The sequence below is a fragment of the Sminthopsis crassicaudata genome, chromosome 4 (genome assembly GCF_048593235.1).
Source record: "Sminthopsis crassicaudata isolate SCR6 chromosome 4, ASM4859323v1, whole genome shotgun sequence".
Lineage (NCBI taxonomy): Eukaryota > Metazoa > Chordata > Mammalia > Dasyuromorphia > Dasyuridae > Sminthopsis > Sminthopsis crassicaudata.
This window is the reverse complement of record NC_133620.1, coordinates 53690116-53717351: the sequence shown is the minus strand read 5'-3', so window position 1 is coordinate 53717351 and position 27236 is coordinate 53690116. Positions and strand designations below refer to the sequence as shown.

Here is a 27236-nt window from a genome sequence, read left to right as displayed (position 1 = left end):
TCAAATAAAAAAGGGAAGGAAAAATGAGAAAGAAAACAAAAATCAAGTAAACAACAACAATAAAAGCTGAAAATACTATGTTGTGACCCATACTCAGTTTTGACAGTCCTCTCTCTGGGTGGGTATGAGGCTCTCTCTATCACAGTATATTGGAATTGGCCTGAATGACCTCATTATTGAAAAGAGCCACATCCTTAAGAATTGATCGTCACATAATTTTGTTGTGAAGTGAGTAGAACCAATTCATGTTTAAGTCTCTCCACTTAGTATCAGTTCATATAAATCTCTCCAGGCCTTTCTGACAGATGCAATTAAATTGCATTTGATGTCTTATAACTAGAAAAATCTCTCTATAATAAATACGAGAACCACCAAGGCTGACTATTTTGTCAGCAGCTTATTTTTCTTCAACATTTAAAAAAATATATTTTACAATAACAAAAAAAAAAAAAAAAAAAAAAAAAAAAAAAAAGAAGACTAGGGTCTGTTAGGATCTGATTAGGTTTAGAAAGATAATGTGCTACTCTAGCCTGCATGTCAAAATCAGACAAGGATTGGAAAGAAGCCCACTCGCCCTTTCTTTTTCTCTTCATCCCCCTTTCTTCTAGAGCCCTCCCTCTCTTTCTCCGGTGACTTTCTTCCTCTCTCTGAACCTCCTTCCCCCACCTCAGCATTTCTGGCCCAACCCTGTGGATTCTCAACAACTCTCTCAGTATTCTTCCCAGAATTCCAAGTACCCAATGTCAGTACCCAATTTTGCCATCCTGCCCTCATATCAACTTCACCACAAGCAATTTCAGCTGTGGGCAGTTGATGACAATTTGTCACAAACCAAGGAAACCCTGACACTCCAGCATTCACAAATATACTTGACAAGGCAGGGAAATTAAGACATGCGAACCTGTGGTGGGAAAAGACAGGCAATGAAGTGGGAAAGAAAATAAATGTTTCTTAATTAAAAAAATAAAATAAAACAAGAAAGTAATACATCAAAAGACTTTGTGCCCCAATCTCTCTGCAGGTAGAGGATGGGATAGGGAGGGGGAGAGGGAGTAAGGCTGTGCTGATCTGAACTGAATGTGTAACAATTTGATTACTTCTACTGCACTGATTTTCTCTTTCAACTTTCCTTGTTCCAGAGATTGCTCTAGGAATACAATGGTCAACAACAAAGATAATATAAAAACAAAGGATATCAACATATTTTTTAAAAAGGAATTATGAACTGTCTAGGTTTGCCAAAAATGCCAAATATAACTTCAATAAACAAATCATACTTTCCCATAATATTTGGATGTTTTCAAAATCCTTTTTCTCAGTACACAGTAAAACAGATGTACTTTCCCCATCAGAAAGAAGAGAACATAGAATTTGCACAAAATGATGCCACTTACAGCTCTGTGTTAAGATGCTAGTAAATGTCAGGTGACATTTAAATGTAGGAATCCTAACTTCAAGTCCCATACTCCTTCCATCTATCTTCTTGCCACTAATCTGACTAAATTTTAAGCATCTTATGAAGTAAAAGTGCAGTGAATAAAGGAGATTCAATAAATGTTTGTTAAATAAATGCTAGGGATAAAGAGTGAAACTTGCTCATCTTATTCTCAGGTCTGGACCCAAAAGGACTGGACAGAAAGGTACTTCAGGCCCTAGGCTCATGAAAACAAGGTGGGAGATTGTAGGAAGACTCATGGAATAGAAAATGTCAAAAACAATCTTGGCTTTTTCATTAAGTATGTTGCTTTCTGGTCTTCCATTTTCCCATAAATTAAAAAAATAGCATAGAGAGGACCACAGGAATTACAATGAGAGATTTTTTGTTTCGTTTTGATTACATTCCCAAAAGATCTCTAGTTAAACCTTTCTTTCCCTTAAGGGATGTATTACATATATCTTATTTAAAGATGTTTCACTGAAACCCACTATTACTGCACAAGATGCCCTATTTTCTATCAACAAACTACTTTAAGGTTCCACACTTATTGCAGAGCTCAAAATTAGGCTACATTTCATTGTAAACAAATCTTTGAAAGACTTGAGTGAAGAGAGATGCATCTGAATTATTCTATATGAGCAATGGGAATGAAGAGTCGAACAGGAGAAGGATTAGGAAGAAAAAAAAAAGAGGACAAAATGCATCCTATTTACATCATTTTTGAATCCTGACAAAAGCACTTCTTTTTTTTCGGTTCAAGAAAGAAAGAAACAGTCCCAAATACTGGAGGAGAAAAAAAAAAAAAAAAAAAAAAAAAAAAAAAAAAAAAAACACAAAATCTAGTAATTCTCCTGGAAAAAGTTGACAATCAAGAAGAAGAATAAATATGTCTGCTACCTGGAGCAATTTGAGTTGTGTCCTTTCTAGTCTGATGAAATGACAGGAATGAAAACATGAGACAGCCATCAAGAAAGTCAAGATACTTATGTCTGCCAAGGAAAAGGGCCCTCATCAAAATAATAGGAAGGACTGTCATTTTGTAGCTTTGTCCAGTTTTGTCCCAACCTCTACCTCAACACATATGTAAAGGACAGGACATCCACATAAAAACCATGTCTCCCTATAGCTTCATTCTGGAACTTCCCTTGTATCTGGGGCCTCCTTACCCTAGAATATCCCACTAGCTCTGCTGTTTACCCCCATAATATTCCTCTGCAAATTGATGCCTCATCCCCCTTTTGCTAATGAGTAATGTTGGTGAGCCGGTTTTCATCCTCCTCCAAGCCCTGTTCTTGACTTGCTGGATTAAATCATGATATACTTCCAACAAGTACTTTCATCCCACCCCCCAACAGAACATAAACTCACTGAGTGTGGGAACATCTATTTTTTTGACTTCTATTTGTATCCCCAAGAACTCAGAACAATGACAGGAACATGGGAAGTGCTAAGTACTTGATTCCCTCCTTTTTTTAGCCTTAATACATTCATATAAAACAAATGCTTTGCTAGGACAAAAGGATGTCAGAGAAAATACAATATCAACAGAAAGAGGAGGCCAAGTTATGGTGATTACTCTGATCAAAGTAAAAATACTTTATTATTTGGGCTTGGTGCCATTTATGCTTAACAATAACTTCCCCCAAACAGCTAATAAGAGACTACTACTATAAGCAGAGCTCTGTGCTCATCTAGGCACTGAGTGATATAAAAAGTTTGGATAAGATAAACTTTGGATAAAAGATGAATTTTGCTTACAATCTACTAAGAGAATAAGATACAAAAACAGTTAACTAGAATACAAAATGTTACATATTTACTTTGGAAGATGAAGAATAAAGGGCTGTAGGGCTGAAAGAGGAGGATTGTTAGTGACAAAGGAATCAGAAGGGGCTACACATAGCAAGGTAGCATTTGAAATGGGCTTTAAAGAACAGCTAGCAGAGGCAGCATGAAGAGGGCTACATTGGGAATCAGGAAACATGAATTCAACAATGTTTTGCAAGGGTGAATGTTTAAAACTATCTTTGCTTTTATTTTGAAAATAAAAAGCTATTATTTAAAAAAATTTAAAGAAAAGAAAGAAAACATGAATTCAAATAATGGCTCTATCATTTACTAATACTGTGATCAGGGCAGATCACTGTTTCTCTGAGTTTCAGTTTTCTCATCTGTAAAATGAGAGGGCTAGATTAAATGACTTCTGATGGCCCTTCCGGAGCCACATCTATAATTCCCCATGATTATTCTCTTGCTAATTCTTTCTGATTCAAAATGGAAAAGGAAGAGAAAGTTAAAAAGAAATTCTAGCATTTATAATAAATTTCACACTTTATAATAAAGAAGTTAGTTGCTATGGGATTAGTAAATAAACAAATACTTTAAGATACCAATCTGCATCCTATCCCATACCTTGCATTCTGAGGAAGAAGGAAAGCCATTTGTGAAGGAAGGGTTCAGAAAGAGCCAGGTATTATTTCTTTAAATTTAATTGGTTTACATTTAACTTGTATGGGACTGCCTCTCATCTAGGGGAAGGGGTGGAGGGAAGGATGGGATAATTCGGAACAGAAGTGAGTACAAGGGATAATGTTATTAAAAAAAAAAAAAAATTACCCATGCATATGTACTGTCAAAAAAATTATAATCATAAAATTAATAAAAAATAAACATATGTCTGTAAGTAAATAAATAAATAAATTTAATTTGTTTTATTCACACATCCCTAGATGAGAGATATCGATGCCAAAAAGAGAATCCCACTGCAAAGGCCTTTAACTATAAAGATTGACCAGTGAAATTTGTCAGAAGGAGGGAGGAAAGGAGGAAGGGAAGGAAGGGAAGGAAGGGAGGAAGGGAAGGGAAGGAAGGGAAGGAAGGGAAGGAAGGGAAGGAAGGAAGGGAAGGAAGGAAGGGAAGGAAAGAAGGGAAGGAAGGAAGGGAAGGAAGGAAGGGAAGGAAGGAAAGGGAAGGAAGGAAAGGGAAGGAAGGAAAGGGAAGGAAGGGAGGGAAGGAAGGGAGGGAAGGAAGGAAAGGGAAGGAAGAGGAGTGGGGGTGGAAAGAAGTGAATTTTAAGTCTCAAGTAATTCATTTAAATAGGACCAGTTTCTTCTTCACCCCATAAGCACAATCACACATATCCCATCCTGTGTTGCAAAAGAGTTAAGAAACAATAAGCTGGAAAATTTCACATACACATTGCAGGGGAGTAGACTGGAAGATGAATCATAGAAATAGCAAATGATCAGCAAGAAGAAAGCTTTGGTGTGTTCAGAATATACCATGTACAAAGGGAAGGATTAAAGAAAGGGATACAAAGTCTACTCCAAAAAATAAGCAAGGTAAGGAAGGAGGAAACCTATTTCACTTGGATGCAACTATCTAAGAAGGAACCTGAAACATCATTCAGCCTATTCTTTCACCTTACAAATAAGAAAAGGGATCTTAGAGAAATGATGAGATTTAATCTGAGTAACACAGTTGACAATTCTAGCTCAGGTCCCTTGCTTAAGGCAGAACAAAGACATGTAGAAAAGACAACAGATACAAAGCAAGTTTTAACCAAAGAAAAAGAGTGACTAGAAAGCATAAAAAAGGAGGAAGAAAGCACAAAAAAATGAATTTTTTTCAAGTTTATTTCTATGAGGAAATATGCTAGAGGTAGCAACCTAGAAAACAAGATTTTTTTTTAAAGAAATTTTTTTAAACAAAATAATGCAGGTAGAAGATACCAAAATAAGTTTAAAAATACAATTAGGGACAAAATTATTGTCTTCCCATCCTCAACCAAGCAAACAATATATCAGCAACTGTTGCCAGCTAATTACTTTTACAAAAAGTTTTATTAGTAAAATAATAACAAAGGATTTGACTCAATAGGACAAAAATGTAGCTTTAGAATTCTCCATCTAAAGATTTCTAATGTATGTTAAGATCATACAAGATTTCCTGATATTTGTCAACAGGACAATAAAAATTATCAGTTAAAAAAAAAAAAAAGAAATTATCAGTTTAATGACTTGATTATTTGTTTCAAGTAAGATATCTGTGTCTCTGATGCATTGTTGGTGGAGTTGTGAAAGAATCCAACCATTCTGGAGAGCAATCTGGAATTATGCCCAAAAAGTTGTGTATACCCTTTGATCCATCAGTGTTACTACTAGGCTTATATCCCAAGGAAATATAAAGAAGGGAAAGGGACCTATATGTGCCAAAATGTTTGTGGCAGCCCTTTTCATAGTGGCTAGAAACTGGAAAACGAATGGATGTCCATCAATTGGAGAATGGTTGGGTAAATTATGATATATGAATGTTATGGAATATTATTGTTCTGTAAGAAATGACCAACAGGAGGAATACAGAGAGGCTTGGAGAGACTTACATCAACTGATGTTGAGTGAAATGAGCAGAACTAGGAGATCTTTATACACTTCAACAATGATACTGTATGAGGATGTATTCTGATGGAAGTGGGTATCTTCAACATAGAGAAGAGCTAATCCAATTCCAATTGATCAGTGATGGACAGAATCAGCTACACCCAGAAAAGGAACACTGGGAAATGAGTGTAAACTGTGAGCATTTTTTTTGTTTGTTTTTCTTCCCAGATTATTTTTACCTTCTGAATACAATTCTTTCTTTGCAACAACAACAAAATTCGGTTCTGCACATATGTATTGTACCTACGATATACTCTAAGATATTTAATATGTATGGTAAGGCCTGCCATCTAGGGGAGGGGGTGGAGGGAAGGAGGGGGAAAATTCATAACCAAAAAAAATTACCTATGCATATGTACTGTCAAAAAAAAAAAAAAAAAGTGAATTAACAAAAAAAAAAAAAGAATCCATCTGAAACCAATTCCAACAATTGCTCTTCCACATGCGACAAACCTTCTGGCATGGATTTATATTTTATTGTGAATAATTTTATTTTTTGTTTATTATTATTTTATGTATGTACCAAAAATATATTTTGATTGTTATTAAAATACATCCTTTAAAAAAAAAGATATCTGTGTCTGCTAAAGAACATGCTCACATGGCTATTTGCTCTTTGAATGGAAGCACTAAAGTCGCTTTCACTTCTAACACTGTGATCATTCTTGATTCATCCCATTCTCTGAGGCTTTGACTTCAGCTCCAACTGCATGGGCTAGACTTGGCAATGACGTAAGCCTGAGCCTGTGGTCACCCAACCCAATATCATGTTCTAACACATTTGGGAATCTGTGAGTAACCATGGTAGGGAATCTAATGGGAAGGCCTAATGACCTTCTGGCACACCAGGGTGAGAGTGAGCAAGCAGATACACACCGTCCTTAAATTATATCAAAATAAAAGTGTATGTGGAATTAAAAATAAAACCATTTTTCAAGAGTGGGGCACTAGTGACTGGAATTATGTGGAATCAGAAAATGCCTCATGTAGTGGGATGTAGTTAAAAGCAAACACACAGTTGTTTTACATGACAATACTTGTATAACTTATATTGAACAGCTTGCAATCTTGATGGGGAGGGAAGGAGAAAGGGAGAAAATTTGAAATTCAAAGTTTTAAAAATGAATATTACAAATTGTTTTTACATGTAAATGGAAAAAAATAAAATTAAAAATTAAAAAAAGCTCATGAGATAAAAAAAAGTGACTAAACTGCCTATACCTGACTATACCCTTGTTATCAGTATCTCATTAAGATATAAAGAATGGTCTCAATTATATTAAAATATTTGTAGCAACATTTCTGTTATGGAAAAAAATTATTAACCCCCCAAAACTTAACATGGCATAATTATAAAGAACAAGCTTTGTGCCAAAAAAGAGATACAAGAGAGTAGGACCCTCTCTCCCTCCCTTTGAAGAGTTGTGAATCCCACTGGATTTAGCTGATTATCAGTTAGTTTTGCTTAGCTGTTCCCCTGACCTGTTATTTATTTTTTATTAGAAAGATTGCTGATTAGGGGAGAAGGCAGAGATCTATCAGAAGATGAAGGTAATGCAAAAACAAAAGATATCAACAAAAAACATTTTTTTAAAAGATCTGAAAAAAAAAATTGGAATAGGGGAAAACTGGCAGAACTACTCTCTAGGCAGTGGGACAAACTGTACTCCACTCAAAATACCTTGAAGTCAAATGTCCTGATCTTACTCTGAATTTCCCACAAAGACATTATTTGGAACTGAGTATTTAGCCCAACCCCTTTCCTGTAGTCCCAAATGCCAACCTCTTAGGTTACTGGATGGTGACCTCATAGGGGATTTATTATTCTGTACAGAACAACTGATTAATCCTACCTCTAATGTCACCAGAATCAATGGCCCACGAGAACATTCTGGAATAAAGAAGCCTCTTTACAGGCTAAGCTTTAAAAGTGAGCACATCTGAGCTAGGCATTTCCATAGAAAAGAAAGTGGGATCCAAAGTCTCTATTGCTTATGCTCTAAGATCAAAGAGAGGTTTCCAAACCTACCTCTACGGGAGAGTCGAGTATCTGCATCTGTGTCCACAAAGAGCTTCATCTGGAAAAGGTCTCGGACCTCCTGGCTATAGAAAGCAAGGATCCCTTCAAAGAGCACCACATCAGCAGGATACACAGTCACTGTCTCCTCTTTCCTGCCAGGCATAAGGCAGAAAGTGAAGTCAAGTTAGACAAAAAAGTAAAGAGCATCAAGAAGTGGGAGGAAGGGAGATGATGAGGGGAGGGGATGGTGGAGGGAGAAAGGATGTGCAGCCTAAGGGAAGCTTTTGGAAAGAGCCCTAGAGGACAAAGATTCAAATTCTGCTCATGTGACCAATCTTGTAATCTCTCTGGGACTCAATTCCCCCACCAGTAAAACAAGGGGATTGTACTCAATGGCATCTAATATCCCTTCTAGGTCTAAAATGATGATTCCATATCCTCTATTCACTTTCTTCCCAGCAGGAACTAAGGAAAGGATTTAGCCAAGGCAGCTTCAAGAAGCTTTCACTAACATCAAAGACCCAACAGTCATAATGGAGATGAGAGCCTCTTTTAACAAGATAGAAGGTACTTAATAAGGGCAACTGAGGTTGCCCGATAGAGCACTGGACTTGGAATCAAGAAAAATCATCTTCCTAACTTCAAATCTGGCCTCAGACACTTGCTAAATGTGTGATCCTATGCAAGTCTCTAAAAATGAGCTGGAGAAGGAAATGGCAGACCACTCCAATATCTTTGCCAAAAAAACTCCCATATGACCCCAGATGAGGTCACAGAGTTGGACACTTAAACAACTTAACAATAATATGCAAGATGTTACATGAACAACAATAAAAGGCACTTAATAAATATTGACTTGTTGACTAATGTCAACTGTGCACTGTGGATGATACAGGAAGCAAAAGAAAGGAAAGAATCTTCACTTTAAAATAGGGACCAGCTGTTAAGAGAAGGTCAGAGATGAACATGCATACAAGATAGGGAAAGTTAATTCTCTAGGAATAAACTGGTGTTTGACACTGGCCACTGCCTGATTCTGAACTTTTAAACATAGAAAGTCAAAACTTTTGTTTTAGACAAAAAGTAATTTAAGAAGAGATGCTGACACCTCTGAGAAGATCACTCTAGACTTATTCTGGTCCCAAATTCATCACTAATCTGATCATGGGACCCTGGTCAAGGGACATAACCTCTTTTTTCCACTCTCACAAAGGGTTACAGAAGACGAAGGATAACAAGCACATAAATGTTCTTGGGAAAGCATACAAATTTTCAAAGTGGGACCTTTCTCAAGCAGAATTAGTATCCTCCATCATTCCCTCACCCTCACTTCTATTCTCATTCTTCTGATTTCCATTTTTTCAATACTTCAATCACCATTTATTTCCATTTAAATCTTAGCCAACAATGGAAACCCCAAGTGACAGGACTAGAACTCTGCCTGTCAGAATAAAAACCCTCAAAGGTTTTCCCAGACATTTCCTCACAATTCCCATGTCATGCCTGGGCAAGAAGAAAGATCACAGGACAAACTTAGTGAGATTTGTCTTTAATAGAAAGACATACTTCATTAGTCCCTTAACTGATCTTTAAGAGAAAGAGAACTTAATTCTAACTAAAAAGTAAGTACATTTAATTTCACAAATGTTTATGAATGTTCTATGTTCAGAACTATCATAATTAAAGGATGAAAGGCAGGAAAGGAAAAAAAAAGAATAACCAGACAAACGGGAAGCCAGACTACAAGCTATAAGGCAGGCCTGGAGTCAGACAGACCCTTCTTCCTGAGTTCAAATGTGGCTTCAGACATTTACTGGCTGTGTGATTACACAAGTCATTTAACCCTGCTTGTCTCAGTTTCTTCATCTGTAAATTGAGCTGGAGAAGGACATGCAAACCACTCCTGTATTTCTGACAAGAAAACCAAATGTGGTCATGAATAACCAGACATGACTGAAAGGACTGAACAACCAAGATAACTGTAGGAAGGGAGACTTTTTTTTCCAAACTGATTCCTATGACCCATAATAGCAAGAAATGTTAGAACTGGAGGGGTTCTAGAACTCCAATCCCTAATTTTGTCACAAAACCAGGAAGCCACAGAATTGATGAGACTTGATTTAGTCATTCAGTGAGTACTTATTAAAGAAGAGGCAGTGTGACAAAACAGAGAAAGGGATTTAGGATCAGGAGACATGGGCTTGTCAAGTTTGCTATGGCAATAGGCAAGTCACTTAAACTTTTTAGGTTTGTTTACTCATTGATAAAATGATCTCTTTGCAAATTGAAATGATATGATCCTAAAAGCATCTAACATGCATAAAATGCTATGCTAGGTACTGAACAGGATACAAAGCTAATGAAGACAGGGTCCCTGGCCTCCTGATCTGAGGAGGGGGATACAATATCTACACATTCACTAGAACAGTAGTGCAAAAAAGAAAAGAAAAGAAAGGACATTACAAGTATAGGGAAGAAATCAAGCAAAGAACAAGGAAGCAACACTAGTTGTATATAAGAAGTGCCAGAAGTCTAGTTTGGTAGAAGCAGCATGTCTATCTAGCAACAGAGCTGAGATAATGACAGGTGAAATCAACAACTTGGTGTATGTGGTACTGTTATTCATCTATACAGCATATTGTTTTTATTCAATCGTGTCTGACTCTCTGTAACCCCATTTAGGGTTTTCTTGGCAAAGATATCATTTCCTTCTCCAGTTCATTTTACAGATAAGGAAACTAAGGCAAACATGGTGAAATGACTTGCCTAAGGTCACCCAGCTAGGAAGTGTCTGAGGCAAGATTTGAACTCAGGAAATTTAGTCTTCTTGATCCTAGGCCCAGCACTCTTGGCAGTATGGTGCCACCAAGCTGCCCAACATGACATGTACAATTCAGGAAAAGCAATGTACTTTCAATAATCAAAACACAAATCGCAATACAATCAATATAATTATAAAGTTGCTTATAGTTTGATAACACACATTTACCTAAGTGGTATATAGCATTAGTGAATATTAGCCTTATATATTAGCCTTAGAGATCAGATAGCCTAACTCTCATATTCAGATGAAAAACTAGAGCTCATAGACATTAATAGTAATATCATCTAGTCTATCCTCTCATTTTACAGATTAGAAAAAAGATGAGGCTCAGAGACAAAAAAGGACTTACTTGTTTAGAATTACTCAAGTAATAAATCAAATCCAAATCATACAATCATAGCTTTGAAGCAAAAAAGGAACTTCAAAAGCCAGGCTACAGTTTACATATGTAAATAGAAGACTAAGAAACTTAAGAAATGGAATTCAAAGCCAAATCTTCATCCTCCCAATTCAGTACTCTTTCTATTGAATAACAATGCAAAGGATACAAAGAAATTTAATTAATCTTGAATTAATGGATGACATCATCAACTCTCTTGGGACTGATTATCATCTTGGAATATAATTCAGTATATTCAGACTACTGTCATTTCTACCCAATTGTATGCATTCTGTATATCACTCTGACACGTTATATCTATTTGCAGTCACTTTCTTAGTTTATTATCAAAAGCCTCTTAATTGAACTCCTTGTCTCAAGGTTCTCTCCACTCCAATCCATTCTCTAGAGGACTATCAAAATAAAATATTCCTTTCCCAAATCTATGGTTCAATCAAACTGATATTCTTTCTGTGCTCCTACCATGACTCATCAACATACATTTGCACCAGCCATCCTCTATGTTTGAAATGCAATTTCTCCTCAATTCCTTGTCACAGAATTGCTCTCTTAACTTTCAATAAATAATTCAAGTATCACTATCTATATAAAGCCTTCTCTGAAGCTCTGAGTCCTAACTACCTTATACTTATCTGGAATATAGACATGCTTTCCTCCCCACAGAATGAAAGCTTTTTGGGAGGAGAGGAAGTCTTTTTTGTCTTTGAAGCTTCAGTGATTAGCGCACAATAAGTACTGTATAAATGTTTAAATTAGAAGAGCTAAGTTTTAACTATAGAAACACTACTGCTAGGCATGATTAAAATGGCTGCTGATAACAGAAAGCTAATTTCTTTAGCAGGCGCTAAAGTAAAAGGCTCCTTCCTATAAGAATCTATATGATGTCCCTGTGTTTTGAGGAAGCTAAGAATCAAAAAATTAAGTCTCTCATCTGATTAAGAACTCCCTATTTCTTAATCTAATAATATGATATTGCTTTCCTTAAACAGATAGAATAAGTCTGGGAAACTAATAATAACAGTAATAAGTTATATGTATATAGTGCTTGCTATGTGCCAATCACTATGCTAAACACTTTAGACACATTATTTGATTTTCCTACCAACCCTCACTGGTATAGTTTGAACTTTATAGATGAGAAAATTGAAGCAGACTGATATGGCAAGACTTTCCCAAGGTTACAAAGCTAGTTTGTAGGCTAGTCTAGATTCCCAGCACAGTGCTCTATCCACTGTACCACCTAGCCACTCTGGTGAAGGGAGAAAGTGTAAATATTAGCAGGATTAACTACTAGGCTTTTGCCTAACTCCAATCCTTTCAGAGATTCCTGCTATTTCACTGCCCCAAATCAATAGGATAGAAAAGGACTTGTTGTCTTTATGATCCCTTTCTCAGTTAACTCCAAGCCATCTGAAAGTTCATTTATATGACAAACTTCCTGCTCTAGGGAGAGCTTGATGAAGTCATCTGCTGGTATACCCACAGCACTGGTGCTACTGATGAATGTCCTATTACAATCATAAATCCTTATCTCCCAATCCTAAAATTCAATCTATATAAGGAAGTTCAGATATGAAAGCTCTGTGCCTACCTACTGTGTGCTCTGAGAGAAAGAACAGAAATCCCCACCATTGACCAAGAGAAGTAAGTAGTCTCTTACCGGGAATGGGAGACGAAGTCATATACAGGAATCTGAACCGTCTTTCCTTCTGTAATTTCTTTGAGGGTTTTGAAGATGAGCTCATTGTCGAAGGCATCTAAGGAAAAAGAGATGCCTTTGGCTCGGCTATACTCCATAAAGCCCTAATAATATTTTCAAATGACAAAGACACTCACAAGCTTTGAGGGTTTACTGATTTTTCTCTCTGTAATGAGGCACTTGGTAGCCAGAACACAACAATGACAAGTAGAGCCTCACTTTAGGAACTACTGCTTTCTTTAAAAAGGACCTGCCTACACCCCTCTCCTTCCTTTGTAGAAGTTAGTGACCATAAGTATGGAACATATAAAATCAGTCTTTGGAGATATATTGCTTAGTCCTGATGAACTTTTTCTTTTAAAAATTCCAGCTTTCTCTCCCTTCTCCACCAGTTACTAATCAACCCAAAGGGCACTGGCAAAGTTAGAAATTGAAATTCCAGGCAACACTGGGGCCAATGTGACTAGAGCAACTAGAGCAATAAGGGAGGGTTTTGTGAAATCTTAGTTCTGGCAGAGATATGAAGGGCAGCTTCTCTAATCGATTCCTTTCTATCCTGATCAGCAGGCTCTACGGAGAGCCGGATTTGTATGCAGATAAAGGCTGCAGGAGGGCGGGGTGCAGAGAGCAGTAGGCAGCCTGAATGCTCCCAGTCACTGCCTTCTTCCCCTGTGTGGGGGGGTTGGGAGGAAAGAACTTCTCTCTTTTCCCTTTTCTTTTCCTTTCCCTTTCTCTTCTCCTCTCTCCTTCCCTCCTATTTCCTCCATTTCTCTTTCTGTCTTCTTTCTCCTTCCTCTCCCCACCTCACCTCAGACCAGTCTGTGCCACTTTCTTACCTGGGTGATCAAAGTTGAACTGGCCCTTGAGGGCTTTAGCCTTCTGTTCCATGGTCAGCACCCGGTAGAAGCTGTCCTGACTCAGGATTACCACCTGCTTCTGGTGATAATCCACCTCATTCTGCCCCAGCAGCTGCACAATTTTGGAGCACACTGAGGACTGCAAAGAGAGAAGAAAAAGTAGTCCTTAGATTAAAGAGGAGAAAGATCACAGGTTGAGCGGACTCTCATCTCCCTAGATTAGAGGGGAAACTTAGAGGTGCTAAGAGGTAGGACCAGTAGGTACTTATACTTCCCTTCATTATCATGTGGTAGATCTTAATAACTCATAATGAAAGTGGTATAAAAAAATACAAAAATAATCTTGTTTTAAAATTTTCTTCCTTTTATCTTTCTGACCCATCAGCCTCTGTCTAGAGGCATATGGGCAATGAAATTGTACAAAGGAGGAGAAAGGGAATTTAAATTAACATTTATACAGTGTGCTATAAGATTTGCAAACTTTCTTTTCCCATCAAAACTTGCTAAAGAAAAAAAATATGATCTTGTTTTTCTAGATGAAGAAATGAAAGAGTTTTAGAGTTTAGAGGGTTGAGTGACCTTCTGGGACCATGCTATTATTAAATCCTGAGATAGGATTTTTAAAATTTAGATCTTTTGACTTGGTGCCCACAACTCTCTGATTATATCAATCTACTTTCTCAGTAGGGAGAGAAAAAAAGCAGAAAGCAATGGAAAAACTCCTAAATAATATACTAATTGAATAATCAGTCCTAGGTAATCAGGAAGTACTTGGAATATTCCATCTCTAGAACATTTTTATTTTGCCTTTAATCATGTGGCTGGATAAATCTTTTGTGCTGCTAAAGTTCTGTGCTTCTGAGGACTAGAACACAAGGTTGTCTTCTATTCAGGATTCTATTCTTTTTTAAATATTTTAGGGTCCTAAACCAAACCTCATCAATTTGGGTAAGAATCAATAGTATTCTGCCTAGACACTACACCAACCTGTTAACCTCTCTGTATTTTTACTTTGCTTATTAGGCACCTGAACTTGTAAAACAAAAAACCCAAATCAACAGCACAAAAACACAAAATCCTAAATAAATTCACAGAATTCAATCCAAATAACATTTTTAAAAACAACCCTAAACCAGATTTTTTTTCCTACTGTCCACAAAAAAAAAAAAAAAAAAAAAAAAAAAAAAAAAGTGGATAAATTTAAACTGGAACACAATCTGGTTTATTCAATTGTTGAATCAGAATAAGACTAGAACACCAAAACATTACTTGAAATGAAATTTCACATGAGTCAAATCCAGGTGTTGGGAAGAAAAGTAGGGGTGAAATTTGGGTCTGTTTATTTGAATGAAACAAGGCATTTTCATTTCTGTTGTCTAGACATTTTTGGCTATCACCTCACAATCACACTCATTAGCCCCCAGAAAGCAGGAGGAAGAGAGGCTCTCTATAGTTGGAGTCCATGGAAGATTTCAAACAAACCAATGTGCCTGCAGGCAAACCATTTAACCTAACAGGCTCTAAATTTACCTCTTTGATTAGATAAAGGAGATTTTAGGGAACCTGATGAGATAGATGGCCACTAGATATGTCCCTCAAATCAATGATCAAAAAACTGAGTACAAATAAAAAAAAGGAGCAACCTGCAAAATCAGTTAAGTGATGTGTTCTCCTTACATCTTTCCACTAATACACGGATACTCACTATATATTTTGTACTAGATATCTCCCTATATATTTAATTCACTTAATTATTCTTTTACAATGTTCATATAAGACAATGTTATTTTTGAAAGTTAAAAGAACCAGAGATGGCATAGTCCTGTATCCCTAAGAGTAAGGCCATTTTAACAACAAAGATAATTATCAGATCACAAACAAAGATTTCATGAAGCTTCACAACCCCACTCAATACTCACTTCACTAAACTCTGGAGATATCCTGAATAAATAAGTAAGAAGTCTATGCTACCTTCAAACTCTCCAAAAGTGCACAGCTCACAGAGATCAGGAATAACTGTCTCATCTAACCCCCTTCATCTTACAGATAAAAAGTGTCATAACCAGAATCAAGTTTTGAAATAAGATCTCCTGTCCAATGCTTTTCCATTCTACAGATACCTGCGTATGTTATGCCTTACAGCATAACTGGTGTCTGTCATGGACATCAAAGGAGATTTTACATAAAGACCTCCTTCTATAGTCTCATTTTGGTTTCTTTTGAGTATTTCATTATGAAAACTGGTAAAGTTTAAATAAAATTGACTTAAAACAGAGTGGACCATTTCAGTAAAAATACACAAGAGAATGAGATTATAGATTTATAACAGAAAAATACTGGCCTCCTTGACATTCATCTCTGTTTCAAAACACTGTTTCCTGATTGCATTTAATCTCCAGTCCTGGAATGGTCTTCTCCCTTCTCCATTCCTGGTCTCCTTTGAATCTCAGTTAAAATGACATCTTCAAGAAGTCATAATTCCCTCAAATGCTATTGAATTTCTCTCACTGATTATCTACAATTCATACTGTATGTAGATGTTTGCATGCTAACTTTCCTATTTGATTATGAGCTTCTGGAAGGAGAGGAGTGATTTTTGTCTTTATTTGTACTCCCAGTGCTTGGCACAGTGCTTCACACATGATAGACTCTTAATAAATGATAGAACATAAAACTTGTCTCATTTTATACATAAAAAAAAATTGACTCTCAAAGAGGATAATTAATTTATCCAAGATTGCAAAGATAGGTGTACTGGATAGAGAGCCAGGCCTAAAATCAGGAAGACTCTTCTTTCTAAGTTCAAATCTGGCCTCAGACATTTACCAGTTATGTGTCCCTGGGTAAGTCACTTGCCCCTGTTTACCTCAAATTTCCTCACTTGTAAAATAATCTGGAGAAGGAAATGGCAAACCAGTATAGTGTCTCTGCCAAAAACATGTCAAAAAGGGATCACAAAGAGTCAAACATAAATGAACAATAACCACTTCTGACTACAAATCTATATCCTGCATGTCACCTAAGTCTATGAATTTTTAAGAATCAGATATTAATTTGTTTAAACTAAAATCCCTTTGTGAAGACTATGGATTCATAGTTTAGCAAATGATTTTAATCTTGATGATCTCTTCCTAGGAAAATGAGCTAAAGAAAAGATGATATGTGTATACTCATCCTTAGAACTTTTTTTTCTTCTTTTTTTTGGTCCTAAATACCAAAATATTTATAGAATAACCTTTTTGGTTTTACCCATCACTTCAAAATAGCTGAAAAAATTATGATTAAAGATTATGACCTAAGAACTAGCAAATTAAGGAATTCTAAGAAATATAATAACTTTTATGAAGACTTATACTCTGTAGTAAAATAAGAATCAGGAGCATATGATACTCAATTACTAAACTAATGATAAGAGGAGTAACTATAAAAATAAACGATCTTGATTCTAGATAACAGATAATGAAGCATGGATGCCTCCTCTTAATAGAAAGGTAATAAAAAAACAATTACATAATGATATATATATATATATATATATATGCCAAACATAAATCACTGTATGATATTTTTGTTGAGCCTTTTTTTTTTTTCATTTTAAAGATTCACTGCTGAGGGGAGAGATAAGAAAGGAATTTATGCAGAAATGACAAAAGCAAAAACAAAAACAAACAAAAAATGGAACAATTAAAAAAAGTAGGGATTTTCAAAGTATTGGGGATTTTATTTATGGGCTTATTAGTATTGTAATTTTTAAATTTGGAATTCTAATTATACCAAACATATTACAGAAAAGACTATGCCTTGGCTTTACCACCTGTAAAATGGGAATAAAAATCTTATTTGCTATAAAGACATTGTATGAACTAATTATTTACTCTGTAAAATGATGAGTAACTATAATTAACAATCTTTACAGAACAAATAATGAAACATGAACCACTCCTCTTGATAGAAAGGCAAGGAATTACAGTTACATGATGATGCATAAACTTAAATGATTACTCTTATGTTGTTGTTGTTTAACTTTTTCTTTATTGTAAAGATGGATCCAATGCTGGGGGTTAGGCGAGGGTGGGGTAGGGGTGAGAGGCAGGCTGTAACAGGGATTCTTCAGAATGTATTCCCGAAAGTATCCTAACTAAAGCACTTAAAATGTTCTCACATAAGCCTTCAGATCCAATTTACAGAAAGATCTGAAGTCAGAGGTGGGTTTAATCTCTTCTTTGCTTGTGATTTTTGTGAATATAGCTACCTAATTTCTCTGGCTTCAGTTTCTTCATCTGTAAATATGGGGATTAAATTAGATGATCACTAAATTCCCTTTCTATTCTTATATCATAATTCAGTAATCCTTTCCAATTCAGAGACAGAATAGCAGAGCTCAGTTTAATGGCATAAACATTATCCAGAAAGACAAATAGAGGCTAGAATAGGATAGAATTAGTGTGTGATATCTAGCTTCATTTTGAAGATGTCAGTATACATTCTATGCTCTGCTGAACTAAGTACCAATGAAAGACAAAAAAATCTAAATCAATATAATACACATATGCATACGTGTGCATGCATGTGTCACATACATATAGTTGTTATATACATATTTGTGCATGCACACAAACATAAATGATATTACTGAAAACAAATGCTCATTTTTAGTTGTATATAAGCATGTATGTGTGTGTATATGTATGTAAAGGCTTTTAGTAGCTGGAAATACAAAGCAGCCAGTATTCACCATGTGTACAATGCAGTGAGATACAAGTTGTTATCATCCAAGGCAATATTGTATCTCCACCCAGTTCTTATTATATTTATTGACTAAGGGTCATTGTACCAGCTTAGCTCACAAACTTCAGTGATTTCCTATTACCTAGGGAACCAAGTTCAAACATCTTTTCTTAACTAGCAGGATGTTCTACAATCTATTAATATGCTATCTTTCTTACCTAACTTTCTCTTCCCTGACATTCTGCTCCACTTACTTGTGGCTATTGCTATTGGTTTATTTAAAGCCATCTCTGATTTTGAGGTAGTAGCAATGAACTAAGTTAAATCTCTTATTAGAAGACTCCTCTTTGACATTGTGGAGGTAGAAGAGTATAAGACAGGGCATCAGGGCAAGTCGCCTGACTGTAAGGAATGTCTTTCCTCCTCCTTTCCACCTTCTCCATGCAGATTTTGTGGATCACCCTCATCCTTACTGCATTCTTGGACCTCCTAAAGCACTTTTGCTTTGTATTTTTCTGATATGCTACATATATTCATCCTGTGACCCTATGTATCACCATCATTTGAAAATTATGGTGAAAGGTCATGGTCTTTTACAATGTAAGAAATGATAGACAAACAAGGAATTCTAAGAAATATAATAAGACTTTTGTGAACTAATAGGAATAAATTAGAAATCAGAAGAATGTGCTGCTTAGTGAATATATTAGTGAAAACAAAATAGAATGTCCTATACATTCCCTAATTTCCTAAATTTCCCCAGTTATCCTCAGTTTTCCTAATTGTTCTGCTTCAGTTTATAATTGTTCTGCTCAGTCCTGCAAAACCACCCCTCCCTCTTAATCAGAATTTTTGATAAAAATAAAAGATTTTGTTTTAGGATATCAGAATGCCTCTCCCCATCCCAAGCTATCAAAATATCAAATACTATCTTATCAAGATGCCTCTCCCCATCTCTGGGGTGCCTCCTATTATGTCATCCCCCTCTCCAGTGGCTCACCCCACCCTGTCAAAATCCCATCCCACTCTCAGCACCCTGACTCCACCTCTGCCTCAGTCTACCCCGAGTCTGAGCCATGTGTAGGCCATTGAGAACTTACATTCAGTCCTGGGACCAAACCATGGATCCATTTGTTTCCAGTAAATCTCTCCCTTTTAAATAAAATGTTAAATATTCTCTAATCTCTATCTTGTCTGGTTCTCTGACATTACAGGTCCAGTGGCCAGATATAGATTTGTACAACTGGAAATGGCCCTGGATATGAGGGAGACTTTGGCCTTTTTAAGTCAAGGTCTTTAAGAAGTCTCAGTTTGACTGAGGTAACAGCTAATCAGTAATTAAGGTTAGGTTTAAAAAAAAAAAATTAGAAAATGGCCTCTTTTACCTAGTTTTAAATATATATATATATCTATCTCTGGGAGGGGAATACCCTCTAGGTTTCTGGCCAAAACAGAAATAATACTATTTACAGTCACTCTGAGTTAATCAGAGCCCAGTGTCCAACTGGGGCTTTCATACATATAAATATCTATATATATACATATAAATCTATATAAATACATATAAATAATATATATAAATATATATACATATAAATACATATAAATAATATATATAGTATATATAAAATATATAAAAATAGTATATATAAATATATACATATAAATACATATAAATAATATATATAAATATATATACATATAAATCTATATAAATACATATAAATAATAAATAAATCTATATAAATAAATAAAATAAATAAATCTATATAAATACATATAAATAATAAATAAAATAAATAAAGATAAAACCTGGTGCTCTTCACTCTGGCTCCCTAGCCTGGGTGGCCAAGCCAAGATGGGTAGCCTAAAGAGGTAAGGATTTTGGTAGTGAACACATGGGTCTTCTGACCAGGTATTCACCAGGGAACCAACAAGTCAGGGCATCAGTTAGGGCATTATGTGAGTAGGTATAATAAAGGCTTTTAAGATTACATGTGGTTGTTCTTGAGTGCGCTACCGGTTACTAAGCTATAGATTCAAGAGATTGTGGCCAGAGACCTTAGAAGGCCTCAGAGGAGGCGAGCCGGGTAGAGCTCACACTGCAAAGGACAGTGGTCAAAGGTGCTCTGGTGGGTCTAGGACAGACTAGTAATTGTAACTGCCAGGAGAGCACGTTACAAATGTATATATATATATACAAATATATATATATATATATATATATATATATATATATATATATATATATATATATATATATATACATATATATATATATATATATATATATATTTATTTGTATATATGTATAAATATATACAAATATATATATATATATATATATATATATATATATATATATATATATATATATTTTTTTATCTTTTCTCTAGATGGGTCACACATGATTTAGTAACCATTACTGTAAGGGCATAGAGAGCTTGGAATATGATATTCCAGAAGGCAAAAGATTCAGGCTTACAACCAAGAATAATCTATCCAGCAAAATTAAACATTATCCTACAGGGGAAAATGGAATTTTTAATGAAATAGTAGACTTCTAAGCATTCCTGAAGAAGAAAAGACCAGAGCTGTGAAGACACTGTGAAGTTCAACATAGGAATGAAGAAAAACAAAATAAACATAAGCAAACAATTAAAAGGATAAACTGTTTATATTCTATTATGAAATGTGTCTCCTCTGAATCCTATCACTAATAGCAATTATAAAGTAAGTATAATTAGAGAAATTGGGATTGGTTATTTTATATCTTAATGATCTTAAAAAGAATTAAAAGGGAAAAAAAGAATACCCTTAGGGGTTGGGAAAAGAAAGGGAAAAAGTTAGGGGAAACTAGTTCACATAATCAGAACACATAATAGAAATCTATACAAACCACTAGTGACACTTGAACCATACTCATCTCAATTGATCAAAAAGGTAAGAGAACACACACACACACACACACACACACACACACACACACACACACACACATACGGATACAAAAATATAATTCAATCAACAGCAAAACAGGAGAGAATGGAAAGGAGGAATAAGAAAAAGGGTATATTAAGGGAGGGATTTGTCCCACACAAAACAAACTAAAGGCATTCAAAATACTTTTGCAGCTCTTTCTTAGGTGGCAAATAAATGGAAGCTAAGGAGTAGTCTATTAAGTAATGGCTTCAAGTTAAGGTATATAAAAATGAAGAAATATAACTATGGAGTAAAAATGATGAAGAGATGATTTCAGAGAAAGCTAGAAGATTTGTATAATTGTTAAAAAATTGAAGTAAGTAGAACTAGGAGAATGTTTACATAATAATAACAACTTTGAAAGACTGAGGAACTCTTATCAGCATAATAATCAAGATTTCAAAAGACTCAAGATGAGATTTATTACCAATGAATAGGACCAGGTAAACATCTCTCTAAAAGTCTATGAAATGGAATGGGTTGGGTCAGACCTTAGGCCAGCAAGCCTAATAAGTGATTCCCAAATATCTGTAGGGCAAGAAAGGTCAGACCCTAGGTCCAAGCTTCAGGAAGTGACAGTAAGTGATGTGACCCACAAGAAGCAGACAACATGGCCAAACACTAGTCAGTAATGGCTATTTCCTTTTAGTTTATCCAATAAAAAGATATGGGTCTTTTGCTACTTAACCAGATTCATTATTTCCAACTCCGTACTGTAGGGCCAAGCACATATTGGGAGATGGGAGCTGAGAGGCTTTATGTCTGCCCAAGTGTATTTGGGCCTCTCCTTTCAAGGATTGAATAAATGCTTTCTCTTTGTATCTGAAGATGTCTCTGATTAGTTAATTTGGGTAAGGGGGTCTAGCACTGTCCCATATGAGTGTAGAATAAGATGCTATTTAAAAAAACAAAAAACAAAAAAAAACAAAAACAAAAACAAAAACAAGGTCAATTCAATGTGGACATTTGCTCTGTTCAACTATACACGTTCCTAAGAGGAATTTTCTTTTCTTTCTTTTTCAATGGGGAAGGGTGATGGTGAAAGCGAGAGAAGAGGATTTTGCTGATATTAAAAAAAAAAAAAAAAAAAAAAAAAAAAAAAATTAAAAGGTATTCCATGGTGTATAATGGGGGGGGGGGGGGGGCGCCGCGGCGAGGAGGACAATATTAAAGATGAAAGAAATCCAAGGGAGAGCAACTATGATGAAGAATCTTGAAAACATTGGAAAAGTTAGAGATATTTCACCCATCCTTAAGAAAATGACTCAGGGGTACCATGTGGGCTATTTTACAGTATGTATAAAATATTGTTTGTCTTTGTCCTAGATCTTGCCATAAGGAAAAAAAAAAAAATAACAAAGCAATTAGAGCTGTCCAAAAGTGATGACTGGACAACCACATGTTAGAGGACATTTTAGGCTAGAATTCTTGCAAGTTTCAGTTAAACTGGCTAACTTGCTGAGATGCCTTCTAAATCTAAAATTCTGTGTTTCCATAGTAAATGATTAATTGACCCTCTGAAGAGAGAATAAATTGGACCAACTATATTATGCCTTGCATATTAAAAAATTAAAGCATTCTCTAAAATCCAAGAAACTATCATCATCTGATGTGCCTCTCTAAAAATGAATAAGTAGAAATGATCTATAAAAAGGTTAGATTCCAGCTATTAGTATGCAAACATTATAAAGAAATATCTATTTGTAATTTTATGCAACCTGAATTTTTACAATGTTCAGAATAATCCAGTTATTAGGAATATGTGGCAAAGGAGAAGGTATAATTTGGTTTAGAAAAAAATCTCATGGGAAGGAGATTCAACAGTCAACTATGCTGAGTGACATAGTTGCACAGTTTCCTGGAAGCAAGGAAATAATTATGGTATTCTAAAAAAGAGATGTTTGTGTTTCATAATAAATAGACTGAGATCATTCCATTGAATGTACTGAACCATGGGATATCAAACTCTGACATGATATTTTTTTCCATTCCTATAGCCCAGGCTGACAAAGCTTAGGAACACAATATCTAAAGTTGGAAGACACTTTTAGAAATTATCCACTCCAAATCTCTCATTTTAAATATGTTGTAAACCATGAAGGCAGCAAAGGGAGTAAATAATTTTCCCAAATACTGGGGCACACTGGAATAGCCAGATGGTGCAGTGGCCAAAGTGCTGGGCCTGGAGTCAGGACAACTCATCTTTCTGGGTTCAAATTTGGCCTTACTCACTTACCGTGTGACCCTGGGCAAATCACATAATCTTGTTTTCCTCAGCTTCCTTATCTATAAAATGAGCTGGAGAGGAATAGCAAATCATTCCAGTATCTTTGTCAAGAAAACCCCAACATGGTGTCATGTATGACATGACTGAAAAATAACTCCACAGTCAATGCTGGGGATTCAAATATAAGGTAAATAAATTTTTATTCAAACATTCAAAGCCACCAAGAGAACAAGGCCCAATAATAATAACAATACCTGATATTTGCATAATTGCTTGAAAAGTTTGTAAACTTTTAAATCTCACTGATTCTCATAACAACTCTGCTATGCACTCTTATTTAATAGATAAGAAATCTCACGAGTCACACAGATAAGTGTAAGAGAATTCAAATACAGCTTCTAAGTCTGTTACTTTCCATTAAACTGATTAATGCTTCTTTTCAACAGATAGTTTCTCAGAGGTTTATTTTTTGTTGGCACCTCTCAAATATGTGCTAAGCTACACTGATTTAAATACAGCTTATAGTTGTTAAAGAGGGTATCCTCTAGAATAGAAGTTCTTAACGATTCCTTCTCACAATGATTTTTTTAAATACATTTTATACATAAAATACTAAGATCACAAGAGAATCCACTTTTAATGAAATAGTTAAAATATTAAAAAAAAAATGTTCCACAGACTTCAGGTTAAGAATCCCTGCTTTACAAGGAATTGAAAATTTACTGGCTCTCCATCAATTGGAGAATAGCTGACTAAGTTATGGTATATGAATATAATGGATTATTGTTCTATAAGAAATAATGAGCAAGCTAATTTCAGAAACACGTGGAAGGACTTACATGAACTGATGTTGCTTGAAGTGAGTAGAACAAAGAAAACATTACATATAGTAACAGCAAGATTATGTGATGATCAACTATAACTTAGCTCTTCAGTGTCTCTATTGAGCTGCATCCCAAAGAGATCATAAAAAAAGGCAAAAAGGACTGATGTGTGCAAAAATTTTTGTAGCAGCCTTTTTTATAGTGGCAAGGAACTGAAAACAGAGAGGATGCCCATCAGTTGGGGAATGGCTGAATTAAGTTATAATGTATGAATGTTATGGAATATTGTTTTATAAGAAACAATCAGCAAGATGAACTCAGAAAAGTAGAGAGATTAGCAGCAACTTATGCAAAGTTAAATGAGTAGAATCAAGAGAATATTGTACACAGCAACAAGATTATATGATGATCAATTCTGATATGGCTCTTTTCAACAATGAGGTGATTCAGTCCAATTCCAATGGTCCTGTAATGGAGAGAGCCATCTGCACCCAGAGAGAGAATTGTGGGGACTGAGTGTGAATCACAACATAGTATTTTCACTTTTTTTTTATATTGTTTGCTTGAATTTTGTTTTCTCTTTTTTTCCCCTTTTTGATTTGATTTTTCTTGTGCAGCATGATAAATATGGAAATATGTATAGAAGAACCACACATGTTTAAAATATATTTGGTTACTTGCTGTCTAGAGAAGGGGATGGGAGGAAAAAGAAGGGGGAAAAACATTTGGAACAAGGTTTTGCAAGGGTGAATGTTGGAAACGATGCATATGTTTTGGAAATAAAAAGCTTTAAAATAATTTTTAAAAAAATTTTAAATAGACTTAACTCTTCTCAGTTATACAGGGATCCAAAACAATCCTATAGACTTGAGATGGAAAGTGCCATCTGTAGCCAGAGAGAGAACTATGGACACTGAATGTGAATTGAAGTATATTTTTTCCACTTTTTTGTGTTCATTTTTTTCTTTCTCATGATTTTTCCTTTTTGTTCTGATTTTTCTTTCATAACATGACTAATATGGAAATATGTTTAAAGTGATTATGCTTGCTGTCTTGGGGAGGGAAGAGTAAAAGAAGAAGGGAGAAAAAAACTGGAACTCAAAACTTTACAAGAATGAATGTTGAGAATTCTTCACATGGAATTGAGAAAAAAATAGTACTGAAATTTTAAAATCCCTGCCTTAATTTTCAGATGAAGAAATTAAACCAATAGTTATATGAAAAAAAAGTTCTAAATCACAATTTTATTAGAGAATTATAAACTAAAATAACTCTGAAGTACTAACTAAAACCTTTTAAATTAGCTAATATGTCAGAGAAAAAGAAAATGATAAATGTTAAAGAGGATGAGAAAATTGGGATATTAATGCCCTATTGTGGAGCTGAGAACTGATCCAACCCCAGTCTGGACAGTATATGAGCTGTGCCCAAAGGGCTATAAAACTGTGCATTGGTACAGCAATACAACTACAAGGTTTATATCCCCAGGAGATAATTAAAAAAGGGGAAAGGATCCATATGTACAAAAATGTATATAGCAACTATTTTTAGGATATCAAAGAACTGGAAATTGAAGGGATGTTCATCAATTGGAGAAAGATTCTACAAATTGTGGCATGTAATTGTAATGGAATACTATTGTACTTTAAGAAATAATGGGCAAGTAGATTTCAGAAAAACCTGGAAAAACTTATATGAACTGATACTGACAGAAATGGGCAGAACTAGGACGATAGAAATAGTAATACTATCACTATGTAATGATCAACTTTGATAGACTTATTTTCCCAAAAATACAGTAATCTAAGACAATTCCAAAAAGATGAAAAATACTATGTACATCCACAGAAAGAACTATGATATCTGAATGCAGATAGAAACATAATATTTTCACTATTTTCATTATTTTTTTCTTTATTATGGCTTCTTTTTATTCTGATTCTTCTACAAAGACGACTAATGTGTAAATATGTTTAATATGACTGTACATATAAAACCTCTATCAGATTGCTTGTCATCTTAAGAAGGAGGAGGAAAGAGAGGGAAGGAGAAAAAAAAATCTTATAAAACAAATGTTGAAAACTATCTTTATATGCAACTAGAAAAATAGCTATTAAATGGAAAAATACAAATAATTGCTGCCTTAAATCTTAAACCTAACTCATTAACTCAGACTCAGTACAGCTAAACAGATGCAAAAATACAAATGTTTGACTCAGCTCTTGTTGCCTGGTGGCCTTTCTTCAGTCTATATGCTCTTCACAGTTAGTGCTCAAGTGGGCTGACAAGGGAAAAACTAAACCAGCTCAGGGATCAGGCTTTCGTGGAATTGTAGACTCAATCTGGCTGTGGGCGAACAGAGCTGGCATTTATTATGGCTAGTAGGAATAAAGGCAGGATGAGAGCTATACAGAGTAAGGGCCAGTTTCTCTTTTGAATAGGCATTTTCAGGATTCTGCCTGGATGTCACACCCAGAGGGAGCTGGAGCAGAGGCAAGAGCTCTGTCTGATGGAGAAAAACTTCATAACCAATCAGTATTGTTATTTCACACTGATTCCTTATGCCGCAGATTTCAGTTTCATGGGATCATGGGAATATTGGAGGGGATATGGGAAATCGGGGACACTGATACATTGCTGGTGGAACTGTGAACGGATCCAACCATTCGGGAAAGAAATTTGGAACTATGCTCAAAAAGTTATCAAACTGTACATATCCTTTGACTCGACAGTGTTCCTACTAAGCTTATATCCCTCTTAAAGGAGGGAAAGGGACCTACATGTGCAAAAATGTTTAT

General features: G+C 35.2%; 1 protein-coding gene across 2 annotated transcripts in view; it reads right to left on the bottom strand.

The window, feature by feature from the left end:
• Window positions 1-27236, bottom strand: part of UCK2 (uridine-cytidine kinase 2) — a 128603-nt gene that overhangs the window by 4828 nt on the left and 96539 nt on the right. For both annotated transcript variants that reach the window (XM_074266485.1, XM_074266484.1), the window contains 3 exons: window positions 13657-13816; window positions 12782-12878; window positions 7907-8049 (listed from right to left, as the gene is read on the bottom strand). In XM_074266485.1, coding sequence (XP_074122586.1) covers window positions 7907-8049; window positions 12782-12878; window positions 13657-13816 — 400 coding nt within the window. The remainder of the gene's footprint in view (window positions 1-7906; window positions 8050-12781; window positions 12879-13656; window positions 13817-27236) is intronic.